General features: G+C 47.3%; 8 protein-coding genes across 8 annotated transcripts; 4 read left to right on the forward strand and 4 right to left on the reverse strand.

The window, feature by feature from the left end:
- Positions 1–10: 10 nt before the first annotated feature.
- CLUP02_16250 (fungal specific transcription factor domain-containing protein) lies at positions 11–2,181 on the reverse strand (the record flags this gene model as incomplete). The annotated part of the gene is made up of 3 exons (XM_049295174.1): positions 11–845; positions 896–1,333; positions 1,457–2,181. The coding sequence occupies 3 exons, from the start codon at positions 2,179–2,181 to the stop codon at positions 11–13; spliced, it is 1,998 nt and encodes a 665-aa protein (XP_049152321.1).
- Positions 2,182–3,041: 860 nt separating this feature from the next.
- On the forward strand, positions 3,042–4,761 carry CLUP02_16251 (allantoate permease; the record flags this gene model as incomplete). Its single annotated transcript, XM_049295175.1, has 3 exons — positions 3,042–3,266; positions 3,355–4,344; positions 4,396–4,761. 3 exons carry the CDS (start codon positions 3,042–3,044, stop codon positions 4,759–4,761), a joined length of 1,581 nt encoding a protein of 526 aa, XP_049152322.1.
- Positions 4,762–7,195: 2,434 nt separating this feature from the next.
- On the forward strand, positions 7,196–9,136 carry CLUP02_16252 (uncharacterized protein; the record flags this gene model as incomplete). Its single annotated transcript, XM_049295176.1, has 4 exons — positions 7,196–7,472; positions 7,757–8,018; positions 8,086–8,327; positions 8,406–9,136. 4 exons carry the CDS (start codon positions 7,196–7,198, stop codon positions 9,134–9,136), a joined length of 1,512 nt encoding a protein of 503 aa, XP_049152323.1.
- Positions 9,137–9,949: 813 nt separating this feature from the next.
- On the reverse strand, positions 9,950–11,194 carry CLUP02_16253 (FMN-dependent dehydrogenase; the record flags this gene model as incomplete). The annotated part of the gene is made up of 2 exons (XM_049295177.1): positions 9,950–10,976; positions 11,040–11,194. The coding sequence occupies 2 exons, from the start codon at positions 11,192–11,194 to the stop codon at positions 9,950–9,952; spliced, it is 1,182 nt and encodes a 393-aa protein (XP_049152324.1).
- A 1,529-nt stretch (positions 11,195–12,723) lies between these two features.
- On the forward strand, positions 12,724–13,651 carry CLUP02_16254 (uncharacterized protein; the record flags this gene model as incomplete). Its single annotated transcript, XM_049295178.1, has 3 exons — positions 12,724–12,784; positions 12,845–13,166; positions 13,219–13,651. The coding sequence occupies 3 exons, from the start codon at positions 12,724–12,726 to the stop codon at positions 13,649–13,651; spliced, it is 816 nt and encodes a 271-aa protein (XP_049152325.1).
- Positions 13,652–13,931: 280 nt separating this feature from the next.
- CLUP02_16255 (p450 monooxygenase) lies at positions 13,932–15,568 on the reverse strand (the record flags this gene model as incomplete). Its single annotated transcript, XM_049295179.1, has 5 exons — positions 13,932–14,161; positions 14,232–14,813; positions 14,876–14,944; positions 15,016–15,118; positions 15,194–15,568. 5 exons carry the CDS (start codon positions 15,566–15,568, stop codon positions 13,932–13,934), a joined length of 1,359 nt encoding a protein of 452 aa, XP_049152326.1.
- Positions 15,569–17,045: 1,477 nt separating this feature from the next.
- On the reverse strand, positions 17,046–20,124 carry CLUP02_16256 (uncharacterized protein; the record flags this gene model as incomplete). Its single annotated transcript, XM_049295180.1, has 4 exons — positions 17,046–18,453; positions 18,602–18,658; positions 19,275–19,861; positions 19,927–20,124. The coding sequence occupies 4 exons, from the start codon at positions 20,122–20,124 to the stop codon at positions 17,046–17,048; spliced, it is 2,250 nt and encodes a 749-aa protein (XP_049152327.1).
- A 4,689-nt stretch (positions 20,125–24,813) lies between these two features.
- CLUP02_16257 (uncharacterized protein) lies at positions 24,814–24,978 on the forward strand (the record flags this gene model as incomplete). The annotated part of the gene is made up of 1 exon (XM_049295181.1): positions 24,814–24,978. A coding segment is annotated over one exon (165 nt), but the record flags the coding sequence as incomplete, so codon positions are not given.
- Between the last annotated feature and the right edge of the window lie 978 nt (positions 24,979–25,956).

Here is a 25,956-nt window from a genome sequence, read left to right on the forward strand (position 1 = left end):
ATCAACCACATTAAAACATATCCCATAGATTAGGAAATAGCTCATCAATCATGGGAACATCCGACGACATCATCAGTTGCTGAAACTCCGGAACCGTTGCCGAAGGGCTGTCGGCAGTCTGCAAACGCTCAACAACCTCGCCGTACTGAGCTAAGCAGAGATCACCCAAATCCCATCCCGAGTTTTGTTGGTGAGATTGTAATGAGTCGATCAGGTTCTTTGCCAGCTTTAAGGATGCACTCTGAGCCAAGCCACCGGCGGTGTTCTCGGTTTCCAGAGCGCATCGCAAGAGGAATGTCATTGCTGATGTGAATGCGAAGGCACTGACCGGCAGCCAGAAGTCGCTCAAATGGATCTCTTCCAGTTCCTGCACGAGGAGAACAATCTCTTCCGCGGCGCGGCGAACTTGGATGTATCGGTTGGTGAGTGCGTCACCGGGGACTGCGTCTTCCTGCTTCTCGATATCGAGCTCGATCCTCCTGCGGAGTAACACAGTTGAGAGATAAGCCAGTCTCAGGTTCGCCGCGCCGGGGATATGTAGGTTGTTTCCGCGGGTAATGATTCGCCTGACATCGTCGCTAAGGGAGTCTTCCCACTGACCGAGGCTCAGCTCTAAGTCAAGAGATGTCTGGCTGCTATCTTGGTCTCGGCCCTGGTTGAGGTCGTAGACATGCTCCAGATACTTATCGAGAACCCCGGTCAAAGTGACCAGACCGATAAAGACCGAAGCGGCCGCAATTTGAGCTTCGCTTGCGTCTTTCCCGGTGAGATACTCCAATGAGGGATCCGGCACGTCGTACTGATAGCGCTTGATTTGGGGTGGCGTTCCATAGGCTAGGCTCAGCCTGCACCTTAGGTTAGTTGTGTTCTACTTTGTTATCGGCGGTAAACTCACCATTTGTCATGAACAACGAGTGCCCACCATATCTTCATTCGTAGACACTTCTCCGGCATGGAGATGTTCCAGTCCACAGGGTCTCTGTTGAGCCCTAATGACTGGGCAAGTGATACAGCGGCGCCGAGCTGGATCTCGTTCATGATCATGGAAGTAGTTGGCCTCCCTCCTACATTGAGGATAATGGCGATAATGGTGGATATTCCCGGCGAAATATGGAGTTCAGAAAATAAGGTTTCTGTGGCTTGGTTCCAGATAAATCGAGAGTCCGGGCAATACTGTGAGGGCAATTCTGGGCTGGTTTTCCAAAAGATCATGGAGTGGGCATAAAGCACGGACAAGAGCGCCGGCGATATTCTGTCTCTGGCTGTGTTGAACTGGTGCTTGAATGAAACCTCGTCCAGAAGCGGAAAACATATGTTGACCTTTTGGAAGTAACTGCGCGGTTCAGGTCAGCAACGACTCTCAACGCCCACTTCTGCTTCTGCTAGCACGGCTTCACCATTGACATGGCAATGGCCTGGAGGTGAAGGGCACATTAGGAACACCGCCAGAACTTACAGATCTATGAGTTTCGAAGTCCACGGCTCCAACATCTTTTCGACAATCTGATATTTTTGCAACGGTGCCGTCTGCCTCGGTGACAGACCATAGGGACGCTTTCGGACTGCTGTAAAGATGACTGGCTTCCGAAGACCCCCGGCCATTGTTGGCCGGGGCAACTGGCCCACCTGAGCTCCTGGCCTAGGCTTCACCACACGGATCATCCGTTCGTGGATGCTTGGCTCAGAACTCAGATAGTCAGCCAACACCTGAGTGTCATTTGTAACAGCTGGACCAATGATGTGCGAGTTGTCTTCGTCCTCAGGACTGTCCAGTGCCAGCATCAAATGGGTGTTGTGCGGATCAAGCACAACTTTGGGGCCCGAGCTGGACGTCGTGCTTGTTGGTGGAGAACACGATGCCCCTATACCACCACCCTGGCTCTGAGATACAGAGACATGGACCTTGGCTGATGCCAGAGGCTCCCGTCGACATGGCGTGTTTGACTGAGGGGTGCGATAGGATTTCTGGACCTTTCCGGGGTTGAGCGGTGCTCGACCTGCACTGCGAGGAGACGGTGGGAATTCGCAGTCCGTGCCATAGACGTGGCACATTTGACAGGTTGACGACGTGATTCCCTCTTGCTGCTGGCATCTTGACTTGCGCCGCCTGCACTGCAAACAGGCTGGGCGCAAATGGGACCGGTAAGGCCGGGGCGTAGGCTGATCTGTGACCGTGGACATGGTTACGTGCTTACTGCTCGTTTCTGGCGTTCAGTCGTGGTTTGCAAAGTCCGTTCATCGGCAGACCGCACTCGGGGAAGCTGAGTGGGAGTTGTGTCTTTGATATTTCCCCGCGGAAAGGTCCACAACCACTATCATGGCTAAATCCCGACCAACACACGCTAACGAAGATAAGTTGTTAGTCAACGCGCAAGCTGATAAGGCGGAGGTTCACCGAAATGTCTCCACTCACTCTTCAACCGTCGATTCAACCGCTTCGGCACCTAAATCTGCTCTCCGGTCTTCATTGGTTTTCCGACAATGGCAATGGCTGCACAGTGTCCACGGCGACTCCACTCCTTCATCATGCCCCCATTTCAACGCGGGGAATTTCCTTCAGACCCAGGACCCTTATCAGCAATTGGATCTTGCTAGTGAGGACTGCTAGGATATGACGCTGGCTTGGGCACATAATATCGTCTGACATCTTATCTGTAGCCTATGTTGTCGGGAGTAGGCCGCCGCCCAGAGATATGTTCGAACAGTCGCTATCGGTTAGTCCCTTATCGAGTTGGGGACTTGGTCTTGGGGTTGGTTGAGGAGTCGACAAAGCCAATGCCGGAAACCTTTTACCTCTGATAATGACAATGAATAAAAGGAGACTCCCGACCTTGGAGTTTGCCGATCCGGGAAAGTCCCGACATCTCGCAATTGTCCGAGCTTGCGACCCAACAATTTCGCTTGACGTTGTAAAGCCTCACTTATTATAGCAACTTGCGTTTGCTACATGTAATTCTTGTGAACTAGTTGTGCCCACATCGTCCATCGCGTGCTTGAACACAAGAGCGACGACCCGCTCGCCCACTTCCCCGGACTCCACAATGGCGGTTGAGGCTTCCGTCAACGCAGAGCAGCCCAGGCCCAAGGATCTGGAGATCGCGGAGAAGCAACCCTCTCGGCCGGGCAGTATCGGCGAGGACCTCAAGGCCGGTCAGGTTGAACTTCTCGATGAAGCCGAAATCTTCTTGCAGCAAAATGGTCTTTCTCATGCGCATCTGCGAGAGCTCATGGAAGATGAACAGGCCCAGAAAAAGCTTGTCCGCCGGGTAAGTTTTCCGGTCTCGTTCCTCCGGAGGACTCCAGCATCATCCCCTGTCTTCATATTGCGAATTCTAACGCGAGTGCCATTTTTAGATCGATCTCACATTGTTGCCCCTTCTCATGGGAACGTACCTTCTGCAGTATATCGACAAGCAGGCCCTGAGTTACGGCGCAGTTTTCGACCTCTTCGAAACAACCAATACTTCTCAAAGCCAGTATTCATGGCTGGCCAGTATCTTCTACTTTGCCTACCTTCTGGCAGAATGGCCAGCAAGTTACCTTGCTCAGCACTTCCCCACCGGCACCATTGTCAGCATCTTCGTCCTCTGCTGGGGAACAGTTCTCACCTGCACCGCCGCATGCCATAGCTTCGCTGGGCTCGCCGTCTGCCGCTTCCTCTTGGGTGCTTTCGAAGCCGTCATCACACCCTGCTTCATGATGATCGTCAGCATGTGGTACACCAGGGCGGAGGCGCCGGTACGCGCTGGATCTTTCTACTGCTTCAACGGATTCGGTTCCATGATCGGCGGCATTCTGTTCTACGGTGTCGGTCAGGCAGACGGATGGGATGTTTGGAGAATCATCTTCATTATATGCGGTGGTCTTACCATCGTGTGGGGCATCGTCCTGTTCTTCTATTTGCCGAACAACATCATGGCTGCCAAACGATTCACCGTGGAAGAGAAGGCCCTGCTTATTGCTCGCAGCCAGAGCAACAAGACTGGTGTCTTTAGCCGAAAGATCAAGCCAGCTCAAATTAAGGAAGCATTCAAGGACATCCAAGTGTGGCTTCTGTTCTTCTACACCCTTCTCAACGAGATTGTCAACGGCGGCATCGCCAACTTTGGCAAACTCATTGTTAAGGGCTTTACAAAGGATGCCCTCTTGACGACTGCCTACGGAATTCCGTATGGAGCCTGGGTTGCCTTTTTTATCTTCACTGGTCCCTTTTGCGCTTCGAAGTTCAAAAACTTCCGGACCATTGTCATGATGACGTGGGTTTTGCCGACACTCATTGCTGTTTCCCTTTTCTTGAAACTGGACCGCGGCAACAAAAACGGGCTGTTGATGTCATACTACATTGTGAGTGGTGTTCTTTCCCTTCTCGAATGTTGCTTCTAACATGGTTTGCAGAGTCCCTCCTTCGTCGGTGCTCTTGTCGTTGCGCTGCAAATGCCGGCTGCGAATGTCGCGGGTTACACCAAGCGTGTGACATCAACAGCCTTCGTCTTTCTAGCGTATTGCGTGGGAAACATCATAGGCCCGCAAGCTTTCCTCGCGTCGGAAGCGCCCATCTACGGCACTGGCTGTAAAGTTATCATGGGTTGCACTGCCGGTCAAGTCGTATTGGCTATCGCCATTCGGCTGTTGTTAATTAAGAGGAACAAACAGAGAGACGCGGAGGCGGAGGCTAGTGGACACAATGCGGAGGATGTATCTGATGAGGTTCTCATGGACTTGACGGACTTCGAGAACAGGAAGTTCAGGTACTCCTATTAGTATAAGATTCTCCGCGCGTATGAGAGCAAATGTTGGTAATAATGGTGAAATCCAATGAAAAGGCCTTGCCCTTCATATCTCCAACGGCAGTCTTCCCTACTCATTTAGCAGAGTTGAGCCGAGGCAACTATTGAGAGGCTCAACAAGAAGGCTTCCAATGCGATTGCTTGACCCACTCCATGCCACACTTTATACACACTGGTAGTTCTTCATTGCGGAATCGTGAGTCAGCATGCTGGTGCTGGGCGTGCGGTACTAGTAGTACTCAAAACTCCGCTCATCGGACGGAACTATTGTCGATAAGTTTCCAGTCTGGAAAAGAAACCCGAAAAGAGTTGAGAGGCGTAAGCTCTTTTCCACTCCTGATACCTTGGGCAGAAAACCTTTTATGTCATGATGCCAAGCCATCGAATCTGTTTCACTTGATCCCTCGAAGCCCTAAGGTGTACTGGTCGGATGAGGCTATGCGTCGCCTTTCTTACGCACGGTTGGCAAGAGTGATCATAAATAGACTAGTTCGCTCTTCGTCCCAATAACGTTGATTGATCGCCCAGCTTTGGGATGAATGATGAGCGAGTCAGCCCTACTTGTGATCGTAATCCCGACAATCCGGGGTGCGATTCATGCCGGCACCCATAATACTGGTATCTATTTGTTTTTGTATTCTGCCTTTGCTGGCTGCTCGGGCGATTCTCGATATCGATTACACGGTATTAATACACAGTATCAATGGATACTCTCACTGTCTCGATAGACTAATACTGGTATCTATTGCACAGCCGATGTTCGTACATCTCTTTACTATGGCGAAGAGTCTAAGTACCTTGTTATCGAAGAAAGTTAATTCTTTCTAAGTCATAAGTATAAGAATATAGTTTTAATAAAATAGTATAGTACCTACCTAGTACTTAAATTAAGATGCTTTTTTAAGCTCGTTATAAGAGAAAGATAACTATACTACTAACTACTTACTATTGAGGTTCGTAACTAGCGCTATGGCTTTAACCGTAATAGCTTCGCCCGTGATAGGCGAAAAGTCTGATTATGAGTCCCTTAAAAGCCTCTCCTCAAGGGCTATAAGAGCCTCCGAGTGTACTGAGTTGAAATGCTTATGGCGAAGAGTCATGTCTCTGGTCACGAAGGCTACCAGGCACGAACTTGCCAAGATGATGTGTTAATTGGCGGCTCGGCGGCACCAAGCCCTGTTTACAAATAGACTGTTGGGCTGTCTTTCAACTAGGATTGACACTTTTAGGTTTTGTTCTCTTCCTTAAGAAGACAACTAGAGCTGCAATGCAACCCTCCGAAACTCCGACGGGGTGGATCAACAGCTCCGTGTAATCGTTGCGCCCGGTTTTCTTTGGCGAAAACGAGTCGGCACCCGGCACCGTAGCCTGTAACTACCTACTGAGAAAGCCTATGATGGCAGTTGACAACTTTGTTCGCTGCCAATTTCAGCATGGTTGCCAACCAGCCGTTCTGGGCACCTTATCCGTAGATTGAAGTTTGTTAAAACAGTGGCTTGGCCCACACCACCACTAAGGACTCACGCGCTATACTTCTCCGTCCATGCCGCAGCTGCGCGTCACGTCGTAGCCGCGCGCAGCCGTCAAACTCCACACCATCGCCCAAATCATCTCATCCCTGTTGCGTAGAGGAACCAGGCTCTGTGAGATTGACAGCCTTACGGAGATTTATGTTTGGTCTCCAGTGAGACTCAGAGTTCCCGGGTTCCCAGGCGGTATATTCTGCGACGCTGTTGGACATATCGCGAACGCCTGCCTATCCACAAAGTCCGTGAGGCGTGCGGGCAGGAGGGGCGATCCAGTCTTGCATGAGAAACTTTTCATCCTCAGAAGGATTCGAAGTGGTACTCTCCTGAACGTTAGCCTCGAGCTTGTTTGCACAGAAGGGATGAACTGATTGACATAGACGGGATGAAGTTGTCTTCGCGACATTGTGGACCACAACATGCCACCACTGAGGCTGGTTCTAGACTGTCTGGGGCGAAGTACTCAAAACTTTCAATATGCCTTTTCTAAGCGATCGAATGCTTATAGATTGTGACCGGGGGCTTATAGCTCGTGTCATCGTGTCTAATCCAAGGGTGGCAATATGTGGGCGTTTCATGTGGTCCCGTGTCTGTGGCCCGCTGCTTGGCTGGGTGCTATTGATAGCAATGTGGTCTTCTAAGAGCTGCTTGGCAAAGAGGCGCTATGGGTAGTGAGTAAATTGCGAGCTGGTCTTGATTCTGCATCATAATTAATTAGATCTTTTCCGACAGACGATGGCTTCGAGAATGCGCCGGTCTAACCGACTGTAGAAGTCCATAAATGTGCAGCATGTTTTCCGCTTCTACCGGCGCATGTTGAATCTGCGCCAGGCCGACCAGCTCCTCCGTCATTCATTATTTGTTCTGTCCACTCATTACAACATGTCATTCAACTTACGTTCATTACTGCTTTCTGGCTCTCTGCTAGCGTCGTTGCCAGTGGTTACATCACATGCATCGCATCAAAGCATTAGCAAGCGCGATCTTTTCGATGGCGAAGCCGTCATCATCAAGGGGCAATGGTCATGTAGCCCTCAGCAAATTTTAGATATAGATCAGGGCGTTGTCGAGGCACATGAACTCGCAAATGCAGCTCTTACTGCTCTTGGAAAGTCCAATGTTGCGAGGACTCCAGCGTACTTCTCGTGGTTCGGACCTGGTAAGCCAACACACCTGTCGTCTCTTTCAAGGATACAAAGCGCTTACTTCGTCCTTACTGCATAGAAAGTGGAGGTCCTTCAGCTTCCAATCTCATTGAAAAGCACTACCGTCCTGTAATCGACTCCCTCAAGCCTCCGAGTGTCGAAACAGCTTTCCGATTTTCCCCTGAGCCTTTGTTTCCCCCCAATACAGTGACAGACAAGAGTCTTGTCTTCGGCTGTTCCGGAAACAATGGACCCTGTGCAGACGGTCAAATGGTTGCGGGTGTATAGAGTGCGACAGATACCGAGGCCGCAGTCTTTGGGACCACTTTACTACTACTATGCGAGACCTTCTTCGATAAGACCCGGCCTACCAACCAGGGAATGGTGAAGCAATGGCAGGCTGAAAGTGCCATCGGCGACATGTCGAAGGGTTTCGTCTTGGTCCACGAGACCCAGCATATGCTCATTGCCACGGGTGCGGGAGAACGTGCGGATGATCTCAAGAACCCGTTCTTCGGATTCCTTGATGATAGGTCTGAGGACTGCTACTCTGCCACATGGTAAGGCATTTCCGGACTCGAAATGAATCACTTAAGAGATCAATCTATTAACTCTTACAATGTATAGCTGCTCCCGCTTGTCAGCAGCAGAGAAGGTAAAGAATGCGCAGAACTATGCCATCTTTGCACTTGATTCGATGGCGTTTCCCAACGCAGAAGAACAGCCCGCTTGCCCAGCATCACCTGCATCCTCTACTTTGGTGCGCCAGAAGCGCCAGGTACGATTTGACAACTCGACAACTTCGTCGGCGCCACCCTCTTTGTCCCGTACTCCTTTGCCGCCCACCATCATCACTTCAACCAGCAAGCGTAAGTCACTGGTCACTTCTCTGAGAACAACACGTTTACCATCTATTCTGCATTGCTAACGAAAGCGGCCTAATGTAGCTCCCTCGAGAGTTGCGACTCCGACACCTTCTCGTAGCGCAGAGCCCGAAGTCATCACAGTATCAGGCACCGTCGCAGTCGTCATCCCCGCGGGAGCCGTCGCCTTTGGCGGACCCGGCGGTGGCCTTGCCTCGTTCGGAGGCGTCATTGTCCCCGTTCCCGAAGGACAGACAGTCAGCGATCCCTCGAAGGATCCCCAGCAATCAGGGCCCTATGAGCCCACCAACACCCCCCGTCAAACCCAGTCCCCGACAACGAGCTCAAAGCCAGTCAGCAGTTCTGCACCCTGTAGTAAGCCTGCAGAGAAGACCTACAAGCCAGCTGTCGAGAACGTCTGCGAGGATTGGTCTGGCATGAATCAGACAGCCTTCAAGCCTCTAATTGCAGGCATTCCTCTCGTAGATTGGGAGGGTGCTCCTGTTGTTTCGACTACGTCTATGTTGGAGACCGTGGAGGTGACGACTATGCTGGTGACAAGCACCGCAGCCCCCGCGCCCTCGGCTACACCATCAGCGGAGCCAAAGGTCGACCCTGTCGCTTGCTACAATTTTGACATCAACGCGTACGGATACTGCTGCCCTGGTGAGGGTAACCCTTGCCAGAACGATATTGGAAAGTGTTACTTCAATGGAGAGGGTGTTTCAGGCGGTGCGAGTGGTGTCGTGCCCGATGGTGCGCGATGCCCGCCTCCCCCGGGTGCCGAGTATTGCAGAGGTGCTTGCGAGGAGTAGAATCAAGGGTGTGGAGAGATTACAGCGGCTTGATTTGGAATTCGAAAATACGAACTCGCACATCGCGAGTGCTCTCAATAGAGATACCCTAGGAATGCTGTTGTAGACGAGCAAAGATTTGAGCTATAGAGTCAAATATTACTCAAGTAACTTCTATAAATCCACTCTACGGGTGAAAAAAGGGAATTCGGAAAGATCCCACTTGCGATGAAGCTTTCCAGGGCGAACAGCCTGTCCAACCACTTTTGTATTCAGTGTCACGAAATTTCTACGCATTTGCAACTTCTGACACTGCTTGTTGCCTTTGTCCACTATAGTTGAAGAATTAATTTACTTGATTCGGCTGGATTTGGCCTCCGCTTCGGGGCCTGGATCAGACTCATGAGTAACAGCTCCTCTATTCATCAATGGGAGGCTAGTTTAAGAGTACTGAACCTTGCCCTTGCCTTTCGGAGGATTACGATCCCTAAGTTTACGATCAGGCCGCCTCCAAAGACGATAGAACTCGTGCTTTAGCCATTTAGTTATCAGTGAGAGGCTCATATGAAAATTTGCGCTTTACCACGCATACTCAGCTCCTTGTGGTATTAATGTGCAGTAAGTTTGAAAGTATCTATTGAGGCGAAGTCGATACTGGTGACACAGAACGATGATTAACCAATCATTCTCGAAGGGCGTTCGGTCAGAATGAATTAAATCGGCATTGATCTATCGTCTAATACGTTGGGGCTTGGCTGGAAAGCAAACAAAATCCAATCTAAGATTATCTTGCCTGGGTCATGACTACTCCATAATAGGATGAAACGCCCATATCTATAGCTTCGCAACACCGAACCCGTTCTGCCTGGCCCGTCCAAGCAGACCTCTTGAGATGTCCTTGAGCTTTGCGGTTCCCATCAGTGCCATAGCTCTTGTCAACTCTCTCTCGAGGATGTTGAGAACTCCCTCGACTCCCTTCTGACCATCCCAAGCCAATCCCCACAGTGCAGTTCTGCCAATCAGAACCAGGTCGGCGCCGAGGGCGAGGGCCTTGAACACATCGGTTCCCCTTGTGATACCGCCGTCGACGATGACTGGGATTCTGCCTCTGACAACATCCGTGATCTCAGGTAACGCCTCAATTGTCGACGGCACACCGTCAAGTTGGCGCCCACCGTGATTTGACACAACGATGGCATTCACACCAGCCTCTACTGATCTCTGCGCATCTTCCGCAGTCAAAATTCCCTTCAGAACGATCTTCATCTTGGTTTGCGACCTCAACCAAGGAATGACCTCGTTCCACTCCAAGCTGGCGTCGACGAGATGGTCGTGGTTCTCTTCTTGGATCTTCTTATGCTCCGCCATCGTCTTAGCGCGCAAGAGTAGCCCGGCTGTGGAAATGGCGCCGGACTTGCGCGACTCAACATTGGCCATAGCAATTCCTGGAGGGAGCTCCAGAGGGGTTCTCCGTTCTTGCAGGCGGTTGCCCAAGATGACAGTGTCGACAGTCAGGACCAAGGCCTCGTAGCCCGCGTTCTCGGCTCTCTTTATGAGCTTCGCCGTGAGATCTCGGCTGCCGAGGAAATAGAGCTGGAACCAAGGACGGGGGTAATCTGGGCCGCGCTGGGGGATTGCTGCTGAGACATCCTCGAGAGAAGTCGTGGCGTTGCTTGATAGCGTGAGGTTTGTTCCGAGGTTGAATGCGGCGCGAGCAACGTCGAGCTCGCCCTCCCCGCCGACCAGTTTCTGATAGGCACTCGGTGCGATCGCGATCGGGATATCGTAACGTTTGCCAAAGATTGTGGTTGAGGTATCAATGTCGCTCACGTTGCGAAGCATTTGAGGCCGTAGGAGGATGCTGCACGGTAATCAATGGTTAGAATACTAATCAGCCGTGAAGATTGCGGGGGATGCGACTCACTCATTGTAGGCTTCATGATTGCGCGCAAGTGCATACTCGTCATCAGCGCCGGTCACGTAATAATCCCATACTGGCTTGGCGAGCTTCTGTTGCGCGATCTTGTGAACGTCCGCGATGTTCACCGGCTCCATGATTGGCTCTTTGATGAGCGTCATCTTGCCTCGAATGCTACGTCTGCGTGGTGTTGCTTGGTAGTGGAGGCCTAGGTTCAAGCGAGAAGCTATTGTCGTCAAAGATCAAGCGATTGGCAACCTTATCAGCGCGAGAGGATGGGACTCGGAGCTTTATTTACTCGACCGAGTGACGGTCCGATCTCGGGCCCACGATGGATCGCGTCACTCGGTGCATGCTCGGTATCCGCCCGGCGGTCTCGTCAACCGCTGCAAGCTACCCAATTCACTCGAGGGTGGGTGAACTACCGTCAAATCGTGACCCGTCAGACTGGATCGGTCCCAAACAGAAGGAAGCTTCGTTGCTTCAGCGTTCGTGTTGGAGCTTTATTTAACGTCATACTTCCAAAGCATTGGCGAATTAACCCTTGCCTGACATGGAGCTTTCCCTGCTAGAGCATTAGCTGGTTGTGGGGTCAAGGCTCTGGCCGGGATTTTTTGCCTCTCTGAGAATCTGGAACTGAAAGTTCTGGGGAATGACTAAGGTGACCCCCAACAATCCACAGATACTCCTGAGCTCCGGGTTATATCCCCAACATCTCAAGTCCAGGATCAAGGGGCACGTGGGGGCAGTCAGAGGTCGTCTTTCAGGAAGGAATCGTAGTTTTGAGTAAGGTAATCATTCGAAGCTTGACTGAGGCTCTGCGTGACAGCACGGGCAACCTGCCATGAATACACTCATCTGGATTGTGGGGTAGCAATGCTGCTCAGGTCACAACGGCGACCGTACCGCCATGCCCTCAACTTTGAACTCAAGGTCAACGCGCGAGCTTTGAGAAGGTTCCTCCGTACAGATGTCAGAAGATCAAGGACTTACAAATAGCTGCACAATCATACAAAACATCCGAACAAATCGATTTGTCTCGGTGAGACTCGGTGAGACTCGGTGAGACTCGACGAGACTGAGCGTTACAAGCTTTACGCTGAGGTGTCTTGTTAAGACATCTTCGCTGACCTGTATGCGTGCATCACTGAGTCTGCCTATCATATGTCCAATGACCTTCGAGTCCAGTAATCCAAGCATCACATTTCAAAGCATCTAGCTTTGAGTGGTATGAGGTTCTCAAACGGTCGCACGACTTTCTTTGGGATAAGTGCGTTGCGCAAGCCTCAAATTCAAGCTTTATCAATCGTCACAATACATAAGAAAGCTCTCAACTCCTCAATGTCGGACAAGCTGCTTGTTGTAAGCTGGCGCGCGGGACTAGGTTCTCGTCGCGTGGTAAGCGGCCTGAGTCGCGACTTTTCCGGAACCGAAAAAGCGCTAAACTCCAGAGAGTCGTCCTTGTCGTCATGGACACAGTGGAGAAGCATTTGTCAGCTTGAACTGTATTAGCAATCCGCTTCACATTCCAGCTACGCCAATATCTACAGCATCTTGCAACATATATATGTACAATTGCAACATCCTGCGGTAGCTCAGCTTTGATCATATATACTCGACATCATAGTCCAAATAGTTCCCATCTGAATTCATTGTTTACCCTAACCTCATCTCGTCACATCCCATCACAATGGCTGCTGCACGTCCCACTGGTCTCATCGCCAAGAAGGGCATCGAGCTCTTGACATTCGGTAAATTATTTAAGACAATACACTCTGAGCTATGAACTCTTGCTAAACGACTGTACTCAGGCACTCCGAATGGCTATAAGGCTAGCATCATCTTAGAGGAACTGAAGGAGGCTTACGGGCTCCCTTTCGTAGTCCAAAGCATCAACATCATGCAAAACATCCAGAAGGAGCCATGGTTCACATCACTCAACCCCAACGGCCGCATCCCTGTCATCGTAGACCATGACAACGAGCAGCTTGCTGTCTTTGAGGGCAGCGCCATTCTCAGCTATCTTACGCGTAAGTACGACACTGAGCACAAGTTCTCATTCGCCCTCTCGGACAATGACTACACCCGGGCCGAGTCTTGGATTGGCTGGCAACACGGTGGACTGGGGCCCATGTGAGTGTAGCCGTCTCATGATGTTGAGGGGAGAGACTAATGCTTTCATCAGGCAAGGTCAAGCGAACCACTTTGTCAGGTTTTCCAAGGAGAGAATCCCCTACCCCACCCAGCGCTACGTCGGTGAGACGGAGAGACTGTTTGGCGTTCTGAACACCCATCTCGATAAGCGGGACTTTGCTGTCGGTCCGGATCGCGGGCGCTACAGCATCGCTGATATCTCAATGATTGGGTGGGTGCAAGGCGCTCCCATGGCAGGCGTGGATATCTACCAGTTCCCAAACGTCAAGGCATGGTTGGACAGATGCTATGAGAGACCTGCTGTTCAGCGAGGCATCCAAATTCCCAGCTCTCCGTACATGTCGGTTGCCAGCATGGAGCAGAGACTGAAGGAAGAAAAGGACCTTGTCGAGAGTGAAGCCGAGGTCAAGAAGCAAGTTGATGAGGCGAAGAAGGCTTACGGTTACGTCTACTCATCACCGTAGATTGTGGGTGGAAAACATAGGTCGGCTTTGGCCTTTGTATGATAGCATTAAACAAAACTTTTGAGACAGGAAAGGAATTGTAAAGCGCGCTTCACTTTGGATGGGGATAAGGTGCAAATGCCGTTGATTTTCAATCCGTCTATTCTAATCCTTGCTAAACAAACTACCAATGTCCTCGATATAAGTGCCCTGCCCCAATCTGTTCCTCAAAGTATTGAAAATACCTTTGCCGATGATCAAATTAAAGCCAGAGCCTGAATGAATAAGCCTCCTTAGGAATCTATTCCTCCTCAACCCGAACGGAGAGATCAATCTCCTCCTTGCGTCGACGAACCGAGATCTTGACATCCGAGTCCGATTCGCGCGTGAACCCAAACTCTGCAAACTTCGGGTTCTCGTAGATTTTGTCATCCCACATGCGTTCGGCTGAGACAACAGTCGCGCTGCCGCGGCTGATAACCGTTCCATCGGAGAGCTGGACGTCTGCTGTGGCGCGACGGGCCATTCCCACTTGAAAAGTCTGTGAGCAAAGTTTCCTTGGGTCTGCAAGTCATGCAAGGAGAGCATTGGAAGAACTTACCAATCTGATTCGGCTTCAGTCGCTGACTCTCCTTGAGAACACTATCCATGAGCTTCATGTTGTACAGCGACGTCTTCTTCCATCCTCCTTCGCCAATGACTTGAATAGCTTCTTCTCGAAGAGGTTGAATAAGCTCAGGGTGCTGAAGAATGTCGTAGAGAGTCTGGGTAACTAGGTCCGCCGTGGTGTGGATCGCCACGCCAGCCAGAATCAACTGTGCGACAGCTGGGTTGAACTTCTGCCCCTTGGCCATCTCCTTGAACCACTCGATGGCATCGTTGTACTCCTCGACAGAGTCCCCTTCCTGTTGACGGTGCTTGATCTCCGCAAAGACTTGAGTCTCGGCGTCTCTGATGTACGCGCGCAGCTTTGTGGGTCCGGGGAGGAAGTACACCACGATGCCTCGAAGGAACTTAGGCCAAAAGCGGAGGTTCTGCATCGCGTGGACGCTGAGCTCGACATAGCCTACGATGGTGCTCAGCCATTTCTCGTTGCGTCCTAGCCGTTTCCCGACAAAGATCCGGGATGACATCCGGGACACAATCTTGAGGATTTCATGTTTGGCCACCGTTTCATGCCATTCTGCGCCATTCATCAGCACTGAGTCAAAATCCGAGATGTTGATGTTGTGGGATCAAGTGTACCAGTCGAATCACCTAGCGTGTCCTGTAGGCTTTCTTCAACTTCCTGCGAAAGAATGCCCGAAATCCTGCCTGCAAAGGATCGTTCAAGGTTAGCATTAACCAAGGCGAATAGGTGGCTACAAGATCACCGCTAGACGTACCAAGGGTCTTGGTTAGCCTTAGCTTGACCACATTCTGAATACGTTCGGAAGGATGGCAGGCTTCCTTGTAAGCCTCGAAGCCCGCATATTGTCCTTGGAAGTCCTTAGTTATGTATGTTAGTAAACGTTTTCTCGTCGGGCAATCGAATCCCCTGTTATCCCCCCTTCGAAGACGCACCTCGAATAGGCCTTGAACGAAGCTAAAGCGCTTGTCGTTCCGAATCTCCTGGCCAACATCAGGTGGCAGGATAATGACATCTCCAACATCACACAGCACACGGAAAGGCTTGCCGAGGAAGTCCTTTGCAGATGAATACAGCATTCGGTAGGAATTGAATACGAACTCCCGAACAACCCTGTCCGAGGACCACTCGAACCGTCCTTTGGGATTGAGATATGGGAGCTTGGTGCCATGGTCTCTCATCCAGAACAGCACGAGAATGGCAAGTGGTACGCATGTCCCGAGCACATAGTACCAAGGGGTTTGGCCGACTTCTTGGCGGTCCGTAGCCGCGTTGATGAGCGATTCGTTGGAAAAGGTAATAGTCTCCATAATGGTCGTGTAAGATTTGATTTATTGTCTGGCGCTTGATTGGTGCAATGTTGTTCAGATAAATCCGAGAGCTTCAATCCCAATGTGGCCGCACGACATATACCCATCATCATAGCGGACTATCGGACTGACGACAATTCGGTGGGACGCACCAGCCATCCGGACGTTGAACCTCCGTGAGTCCGCGATCCGTAGTTTTCGGACGAATACATGTTCAAGCCGGCCCGTGTCCGCACCGACTGAACACAAACCGAACGGCATCCTCTCAGATGAAGCCAATCAAAAGGCTCATTGACGGGCGTTCGGACAAATATCGATCGGAGGACGGTGCTCATCCCACCGGTCTCGATGTCGCAAGTCAGTTTGTCTCCAGTCTCAACTGCCAGCCAAGACGCGGCTCGTACCGAACGTGAAGCCTGGCGCCAATCAATCTCTCTGCTTACTCAATACTCTTGGGATTCATCTCCATCTGCCGGTGGGATGAATGAACCATGCTCAGGAAAGTTACGTCACGGCCAAATGATCGACTCAAAATCAAATGCCGTCAGGAAGTCTAATTTCATCGTTTCAGATTGCAATTATCTACGGTCACTACAGATCTTGGCTTACTTGCCCATACTTTGTCTAAAGTTCATCTAAGCACGTAAGAGACGGTTCCAAACCAACAGAGGAACTCTAGCCATCTTCAAGCGAATTTGTCGGTGTACTCCGCAAACACTTTTGCCCGGCATCAACAATTTCATCTTGTCCTTCCCAATCTTACTCTTCAAGAAATGTCCGCCTGTTTTGATTGCATACAGCGTCTCAAGCAAAGAGCCAGTAGCGTTATTACAAAGAAGTCAGGTTGACGTGATTCCAGGTCACAAAAGGAGAGAAAAAGGTGCCAAAAATGGCACAAAAGGGCAAAAAAGGGCCCAGCAAGGAGTCGAACTCAAGGGGTCGAGGTCCGTCTCAACAGAGACATGTGGAAATCCCACGACACCAGCTGAGTGTTCCGCTGGGCCAAGGCGCCCAAGCAGGCGCCTTCTACTTGTGTGACTGGGAAGGTTGAGTTGATTGTATAGGCTTTGGCTGTTGGTGAGCAATGAGAGAGGGCAACCCGGATGGGACGAGGCTGGGATAGAGTGTGAGACAGGAGTGGGTGCCAGGTGATCGCGGGCCATCATGTCCGCCGTAGATGTTTAAGTGATCCATCCAGGTTCCGATACAAAGCGAGTGCGACATGCACAGGCCCGGTTGAGCTGGCTGTACAGCATTGGGGATTGATTCTCAAATGTAACCCGATCTGGGTCAAAAGAGGCTTCAGGAAGCACGCTGATTTCCAGCAGGGAAGATATTCATGGAAAGATATTCCCGCTGCGTTTAGAAGAAGGCATCGACGACAAAGATCGTACCTATCAACCCCGACATCGGTTGCTGCTAAATTAAGAGACTCAGAGCTCAATGAAATGAGCCGGACGGAAAAATACATCTACTTTCAGTTGAAGAGATCCCTCCACATTTCCTTGAAGCCATAGTGAGGAGCCCTGGAATCGTATATCTTGGCCGATGTTCCCTCCTTACTAAAGCGGTCAAAAACCGTGACTTGACCGCCCCCTGCTGCATCGAATAATGTCTTTGTCGGCCTGGTGGCTCTCTCGCGGATAGTTTCTGCCACAAGGGGCGCGACATCGGCGTAACAAGCCTTGAGCTCTCGCTCAAGCGAGAAGTACGGCTTCTTCGCCAGTTCTGGCGCCATAAGGTTGTAGGAACGCGTGATCGCATTGAGGTTGTTGACGGCGAGGTTCATATACGAGCTCTCAGTTGCAAGCCAATCAGAGTCGCGGAAGGGTTGTACCAGTGGCCGAGCAGGCTTCGTCGGCGCTGCCTCTGGTCCGGCTTCGCTAGTGCTGTTTCCCTCGACCGCCTGTTGACGCACCTTCGCCATGACAGGATCATCGGTTACATTGGTGGGAACCGAAATACTGTCGCTGTTTCTCTTGCGCGGATTATGGCGTTCCTCTGCACGAGCATAGTCCTCGGCCAGTTGCATCTTCTCCTCCAAGCTCCCACCTTTTGACGAAATCATCCTGGCGACGTGCCTCCTCCAGTCGTTGCGTAATCTTGCCCTGAAGATGCCAGCGGTTTTGGCCAACTCTTGCTGCTTCTCTATCCATGGCGGGACAATCTCCTGCCTCTTGATCATCTTGTTCATTATGTACTCGGTGGTATCGATGAAAGGGTTATCGGCTCTTGCGTCTCTTTCTACCCCCTTGCCGCGAGGGATGTTCTTGAACTGCCCACGAGCAATGGCGTCCTCTATTCTTTCGTTGGCCAGTGACTCGAGGCCTGATATAGTGTTCGGCACAGCTCGAGCTGCTGCTCCAAAGCGGTCGCGGAGCTCTTTTCTAAACTCTTCGCGTTCCTTGGCGCTTTGCCCGCTCTCCTCTTTAAATCCCAGTGCAGTATATGTCGAGGCCTTCTCGCGAGCATTCGCAGCCCGCTGGCTAGGATTCGTCTTTGACTCTTTTCGCATCCGCATGTCAACGGGCGGAATCTGGAATTGTCCCCTTAGCTCGGGCTTGAGGGGCTTCTTCGCATCGTTGAGCATTCGCAGAACCGTATCAGACTGCGCCTCGTCTCCCGTCCAAGCCTGCGCCGCAGCTATTGAACGTGTCCCCTCGCCTGCTGAAGTGGGCATTTGAGCCTCTGCGAAAGTGGATGCGTATTGGGATCGGAATTTGGCGGTCTCGACCTTGTCGAGAAGCCGCTGCTTCAGCTCTTCGGAAAACCCAGCATCCTCGATAGCTTGACGCCCGCGCCGGCCACCAGTCAAAAGAGCTTCTTCTGTAGCTTCCTCGAGCTTTCGCGACATGGCTCCCTTTTCTTTTTCTGGGCCATTATCACTGCGATTGGGTGTTGGAGCTTCGGAAGCTTCGGGGGATCGGTCGGATGTGTAAAATCGACATCTCGCTGCGAGTGGTTCGGTGCGCCAACGTAAGGATAGACGGCGTCCCCAGGGCAGCGGTGTTCGTGAAAGCCTAGTCGCCATACTCAAGATCCCAGTCCTCGGTGGACGTCGGGGGACAGAACATGGTTGAGAGGGTCGAGCTATGGCCGCGGGTTTGTTGAGAATTAGCCTTGCTTTCGTGATGTCAACGAAAGGAAGAAAGTGGCGATTGACGGAGTTAAGCACGGGCCAGCGGTTAACCAGCCGATGGGGTCCACCTTTTCACGGAGCGCGATCGGGATAGACCCATATTTTGATCGGTGAGACGGTGCTGCCAAAGCCGGCGTATCTCGGCGATCGAATGCCTCCTCGCCTTACCGGTATCCAATTGTATCTACCTTGCCTTGAAAATTGGGTGCAAAAACAGTTTGCTGATAAATGAACAGTCTTGCCGCTACTTCCGGTGACACTGCTATTATCATCATGACTTGTCCTGCACTCGTAAGTTAACTAGCAATCTATTCTATTCTCCGCTTGCGAGAACAGCATGTCACCCAAGACCCTAAAGCAAGACTTGATGGAAATGATGCGCACCATAACAATCCCTAAGCCACACATTATATTACAAACACACAGACCCAGAGTGAGATAGTTTCATCCATTGCCCGAGAAGAATCGATAAATGCTCAGTTGACTTATTTCCCATCGTAATCCTCCATACCTCTTTACTTTCCAAAGATCTGGTGACCCAATACTCAAACGGTAAAATCTACCAACACCTTGTCCATCTCGGCGTTAAAGCTCTCATAATAATCCTGTCTCTTGTTCTCAAACGCGTCAAACATGGGTTTCGCGGTTCCCACTGGGATCTGTTCCTCTCCATTGACCCATCTCTGGTAGACTTCATCGGCGAATTCGTCTACCGGCATGCCAATAGCGTGACCGTTCTTCAAGTCCGGCTGATTCTTGGCATCGTGCAGTTCCGTCTGTACTGCAGGCGGGTAAACTTCAACAATCTTGACCCTTGAAGACGCATCCTTGAGCTGGGATCTGAGTGCGAGAATAAAGCCGTGCATAGCAGCCTTGGAGCCACTGTAGTTGGGGCACCGCTTCATCGGAATGAGGCCGAGCTGAGATGTGGTGTAAAGTAAGGCGGTCTGCTTGTCTTGCTTTGAAAGATGGGGGAGGAAGGCCTTGGTCAAGTGGACATGGGAGAGGTAATTTGCGAGAAGCTCATCATAAACGATGTCCAAACTGACGTTTTCAGGCTTGGTGAAATCGATACCTCGCTGAACTCCGGCGTTCAGAAATACACAATCAAGATCAGGGTGCTCATTGATTATGGACGAAGCAAACTCCGGAATCTTTAAACATTTCGTTAGTCTTATCCTTTACCATACCTTCATGAAGGGGAAGAGCCTCAACATACCGACTCCAACTTGAGGATATCCACGACAGCTGCCGCAGCCTTGTTCGCGCCGTGCTTCGCAACGAACTTGTCGAGGTTCTCCTTTCTTCTACCGGCAGCGATGACGAAAGTGCCATTCTCGACAAGTTTGTCCGCTAGAGCTGCACCGATTCCCGAGGTCGCTCCGACTAACAGGACTTTCTGGTAAGGCAGAGACATGATAACTGCAGATGGAGTGGCTAAGACCAATTGGATATGTGAAATGCGATGTAACAGAAGAAAGCGATAGCTAACGTAGATGTTTAGTATTGCTCAGATTTGGCTTGGAATCTCAAAACAATCGTGCTTTATATTCGTATTCATACATCCGAATTGGCTAGTGTTGGCTAGCAGCCAGGAATTTCTAGTGAACCCACGACATTTGTAAGCCTGTACAGGATTTATCAGCGTAAAATCTGTATAGAATCTGAAGACTCGACTGAACCCTAGCTTAGAAGATTCTGGGCTGATCATGGGGATGGATCGGTCCGCTTGTCGTGGTACGGACTGCTCCGGTTCGCCTCCTGGTCCGACATGTCGGCCAATGGGGGGCCTACGCCGATTCAGCTCGGATTACCCCCACACCACGCTATAAATTTGAGTAGTGAGCCAGCAACCACCGGTCTCACTACGACCAAAGTAATACGTCATCTCGTTCTTCTTTCCCTACAATAACGAATGTAGCAAGGCATTCCATGGTGCACTTCTAGTTGACTTAGACATGTGTATCTCCCTATGCTGTTCGAGTCTAGGTCCGACCTACTGATCCAGGCTTCGCTGTAGACCCTCAGTCCTCGCATGCTGCTACATTAACGACCAACTTGAGCAGTGCCATGCGTGACTTCTTCAGGCTCTAGCATACTTGAATATCTTTACGTCTTTAAAGTGCTAATTGTCAAGTAAACTGCTAAATTTCAAAGATTTAGCAACGCCCTGCCAAATCTACGCCCGCACTCTTATACACAAGTTGGCGGGGGCAACTTCCGGCTGTCAACTTGGTCAATGCCAACCCCGGTGCTCCCTGGTTTACTCACGTAAAAATAAACCGACTCTCATCTTCACGTTAACCAAATGTAGGACTACTTTAATTAAACATAAAAATACTATCTAAAAGTAACTTCCGAGTCTAGCTAGCGCATAGTTCTATGCAAGCTTAAGTGATATCTCGAGGCTCTTATATATTATTTAGATAATGATCTAATTTCTATAGCTTCCTTCTGTCTTCTTAAACCGCATGTTTGTTAAAGTATACTGTACTATTAAATTAGAAGTCTAATTCGACCGCGGCATACAGCCGACTGCGCAGGGGCCAATTAGGGGCCCTATTTACGATTATTATAGCTAGCCCAACCTATAGTTAGAACCTCCTTTTTATACTTACTACGCAGATATTTATATAATTTAATTAATCTCTTCGTTAACTACGGTTCGAACTAACTACCCTATAATAGGGATATTAATACTAATTAGTAATTAAACTTTACTATTATAAATTAGTAAAGTATCTCGTTATATAAAAAAGACGACCTCTTAATACCGCACGGGATAAGAGATTTATATTAATTAACTTTACGGAAGTAAATAAAAAAGGAAGCAATTCTTAAATATTATACGGAATTAAGTAATTATAGCCCTTTATTACTTACGAGAGGTCGACGTTTACTACGTTAAACTACGTTAATTAACAGAACCGCTTAAGTAACTAGCCTTTTACTATCGCCCTAAGTAGCTTTTTTACTAAACGACTTTTCTATAGCCGGCCCGCGATTAAAAATTAACTAGTTAAATTAGTAAAAGTACGGTATAAAAGAGTACCGCGCGATCGAAAAAGGGGATTTCTAAATATAAATATTCTTACTTAGTAACGAAGGTAACCCTATAAGAGTTATTAAGCTAAGAGATCTATAGTATATAAAAAAGTCTATTATTATAAAGATCTTATAAGTACGACCTTAAGCCTACGATCTAAACGACCTCTTCGTAGCTTTTTTAACTACCCCCTAGGTATTACTTAAGAATATAATATAGGGGACGGTTTAATAAGGGAGGAGGGGATTTAAAGGTCTTAATAGTATTGAGCTAAGAGTATTACGGATCTTAGAGATTAACTTAAGAAAAAGGCGGCTACCCTAAAGTAGTCCTACGACCTCCCGCTAAAATTATTATTAGCTTAAAAAAAGGCTAAAAAAACGAGGATCTAAGGGGAAAAGAAAAGAATCCTCTAGAGGGCTACTAAAGGGCTTCTTTTTTATATTAGCTCCCGGCGCGAGATTACTAATTTTAAAAAATTAACTAAAGAAGCTATTTAGATATTATAAAGAGCACGAGGCTTAGGAGGCTAGAAGTATACGGGATAGCGGAAATTAGTAACTAGTAAAAATCCCAAGACTAATTACTATATCTTCTTATAATAATATAAACGTCTGCCGCTACTATTATTAAAAAGAACTACTAAAACCTACCCTTTTTTACTAAATAAAAAGGAGGATCTTAGTAAGTACGATAGCTAGCGATTTAGAAAGGTAGTAATAATCGTTAGAAATAGTAAAAACGAGAGTAGTAGCGAGATAGTAAGAGGAAGTAAGAATCTCTTAAACCTTAATAAATTCGTTAAGTAGTAAAAGTACGGATTTATTATAACTAGCGCGCGGATTAAATATATCCCTATTAAAATTAAATACGCTAACGACTATTAATATAGGCATAAGCTAGAGCACGACCCTTAGCGAGTTAGGGTAAAAAAGAAGAGAACAAAACCCGATCCTAAATAGAATCCTAATCCCTTATAAATAAGTAAATATTAACCCGGACTATTAGGGGACGTAGATATATAGAATCGCAGATTAGCTTAATAATAAATAAATAAACGCGGCATTAATCTATTTAACTAAGGTTTATAAGAAAAAGGGGCTATAGGGGTAACCCTTATTTTATAAAATCGTAAATAACCTTAGCTACTAGCTAGATAAATAGTTCGCGAGCGCAAGCCTAGGAATTATAAAAGTAGTTAATAAATTCCTTTACGGGCGAGGGGTATTACTAGCGTAATTATAATCGTAAGAGCTATACGAAATACTAATAACGATAATTATAGAGGAGGAATTCGTACTATAGAACTAGGTATAGGTCGATAAAGCGTATAATCGCTTTAACGAATTTAGAAAAAGGGTAAACGACCTAGATTTCCTCCCTATAATTACTAACGGAAATCTATTATTATAAAAGGATATACTAGGGCAAAATATAGTACTAGAAGTACGATAATCGATAATTCTATTTATTTCGATCTATAACTTATTACTATTACTAATACGAAATTCGGCGCCGATCGGCTAATAAAAAAAGAAATAAACGACCTAAAGTTATTAATAATACGTAGCGACGTAGGGTTCGTATATAGATATTAAAAATTTAATAACGAATACGAAGTAATTTATAAACCTTAAAAAGATCTTCTTAAAAGAGAAATTATACTCTAGGGGGAAGTATAAGGTCTTATAAAAAACCCTAACGATGTTTTATAATTACTACGAAAAAGTCGGAATTAGGGAATACTAATACTATTCGGTAATTAATATCGTACTCGTAAGTAAAGCCTCTAATTATTATTACGAAGCGGTACGTAATCTCGATTAAAACGACTTTTTTAATATAATTAACGTAATCTAAAGCCGCTTCGAGACCTATAATAAGAACCTAGAGCTCCTATCTAAGCTACGAGCGATTTCTTTTGTATTTATAGTTAGGATAATAAAGGGCAAATCGTAAGTAGAGATCCTCGAAGAGCTTATTGATCGAATTAATAAGCTAGCGAAAACCTAGCTAAATAAGGGGATAAACGAGCGGAAAGTCGGATATTTCTATACCGTAATTTAGCGTATACTAGAGGTAAAAATCACTTTATACTAAGTACTTAAAAACTACGAAACGCTCTACTTAAGGCTAAGATATAGTTTTAATATTAAAATAAGAATGCCGCGCTAAACCTATTTCTAAATATACGACGGCCCTTATTAATAATATTAAGTCGATCGAACGTATAATAAAAAAAAAAAAGAGGCTAGATACGGCAATCGCTAATAAGGAGGCCCAGATTCGTTAAATAGGTAGAGATTTAACTTATAAATAGGGTAATAAAAGAAGTAATATTATATTTATAAAAAGGATAGATATTAATTAAGTAACTATTCTAAGGAAGAGCGTACTAAATTATATAAATAATATAAAAAGTCGAGAGTAGTAAATAGTAAAACTAGCCCTCGTTAGTTTAACTAATTCCTCATTATATATAAAAGTAGATCTAGGGGTACGGAACTTAGTAATAGTAATTAAAGTAGCGGCCTAAAGCATATACCCCCTATAAGAGATTCGGAAGATAAGGAAGATCTTACTTATTATATTAACGAATTAAATTATAACGAAATTAACGATATTAACTACTCTTTTTTCGCCCCGTTAGCCTCTAGAGGATATACGAGGCTAAATAAGTAGAGAGTAGCGGAAGCTCTTAATAAGTAAGCTTTTATTTATAAATAGTAAGGGAAGGTCCCTTAGATAACGGATACGGAGGCGGCTAAAAGGGCAAATCTAATAGGGCCGAAGCCTATTTTCTTAACGATTAAGGAAAAGACGCTATCTCTCTTAATATTTAAAAAAAAGGAATATAGTACTAAGTAAATCTAAGGGTAGCTAGAGGGGTCCTTTTTATACTACTTAAATCCCTCGAATACTAAGCTCGTATAAGCATTCTATACGAGCGAAAGGTATAGCCTAGACGATTTTTATAAGATTATCCTAAATACTAGGGTATCGTAATAATTAATTAAAAAAAAAGGGCAATTCTAAGTACTATAAAAAATCGCATTAGTAACGCTTAATACGTTAACAATAAGTATTACGAAAATTAGTTTCGGCCTAAGTAGAAAAGTTATTACTCTAAGTATAATAAAAATAGAGACGTACTTCGGAATAATAACTTTCTATATTTTACCTATTAATACCCCATTTCTCCTATATCTAAAAAACATAGATTGACTAAGTATTATATTTAATAATACGAAGAATAGAATCTTTAATAATAAGTACTTCGAGGTAATCGAACGACGATAGGGGTATACGTTTATAAAGCTTACTAATAATACGAAGTCGATTAATTACCTAACGGAAAGTGAGCTTAGAAAACTATACTAGAGATTTGGGCACCCGTCGGTTACGAGGCTATATAACCTCTTAAAGTAATTAGGTAATAATAATATTAAAATAGGGGCGCTAGAGTAGTTAATAAAAGTATACTACTAATATTAAATAAATGCGCAGAGCCTACGTAAATTTAAATTTAAATTGCGTAATAAGCTTAACTTTAATTAGGAAATCGTCGTCAATATCTTTTGCTTAAATAGTCGGCTAGTATTATATATAATTAACGTAGCTATATCCTTCTAAGTAAGGTAATTCCTCCGGGATCTATAAGTAAAAATAGTATAAGTAGCCTTATAAAAAAGCTAGATCGATATATACTAAGGACCGCTAGATAGTATTAGAACCGACGTTAGTACTAGCTTTAAGTTAGTAAAATTTAGGGATAATACGACGGCTTACGGTATATAGCTAAAAATCGTACCCGTTAAAGCGCACTATAATATTAAAAAAGTAAAAAGGGTATACTAGTAGTTAAAAAGGGCGTTTAGAATTATTAAAAAAGAAAATCCGGATTTTACTAACGACGAATGCCTCTAGATAGTACTTAAATACTATAATAATACTATAGGGCCTAACGGACTTATACTAACGCTATTAGTATTTAGAGTATATTTAAGAACGACCTTAGCTTTATTACTATCGCTAGGTATAAGCTAACGAGCCCGAGTAGTTAAAAAAGTAATGCGGGTACTGCGCGAGGTAAGCGTAAAAAAGTAAATTAATAAAATAATTACTACGCACAATAGGCCTAATATAAAAAATAATCTAAATATACTACTAAATTCGGATATACGAATATAGCGCGAAATTACT

This window comes from Colletotrichum lupini, chromosome 9, assembly GCF_023278565.1.
Source record: "Colletotrichum lupini chromosome 9, complete sequence".
NCBI lineage: Eukaryota > Fungi > Ascomycota > Sordariomycetes > Glomerellales > Glomerellaceae > Colletotrichum > Colletotrichum lupini.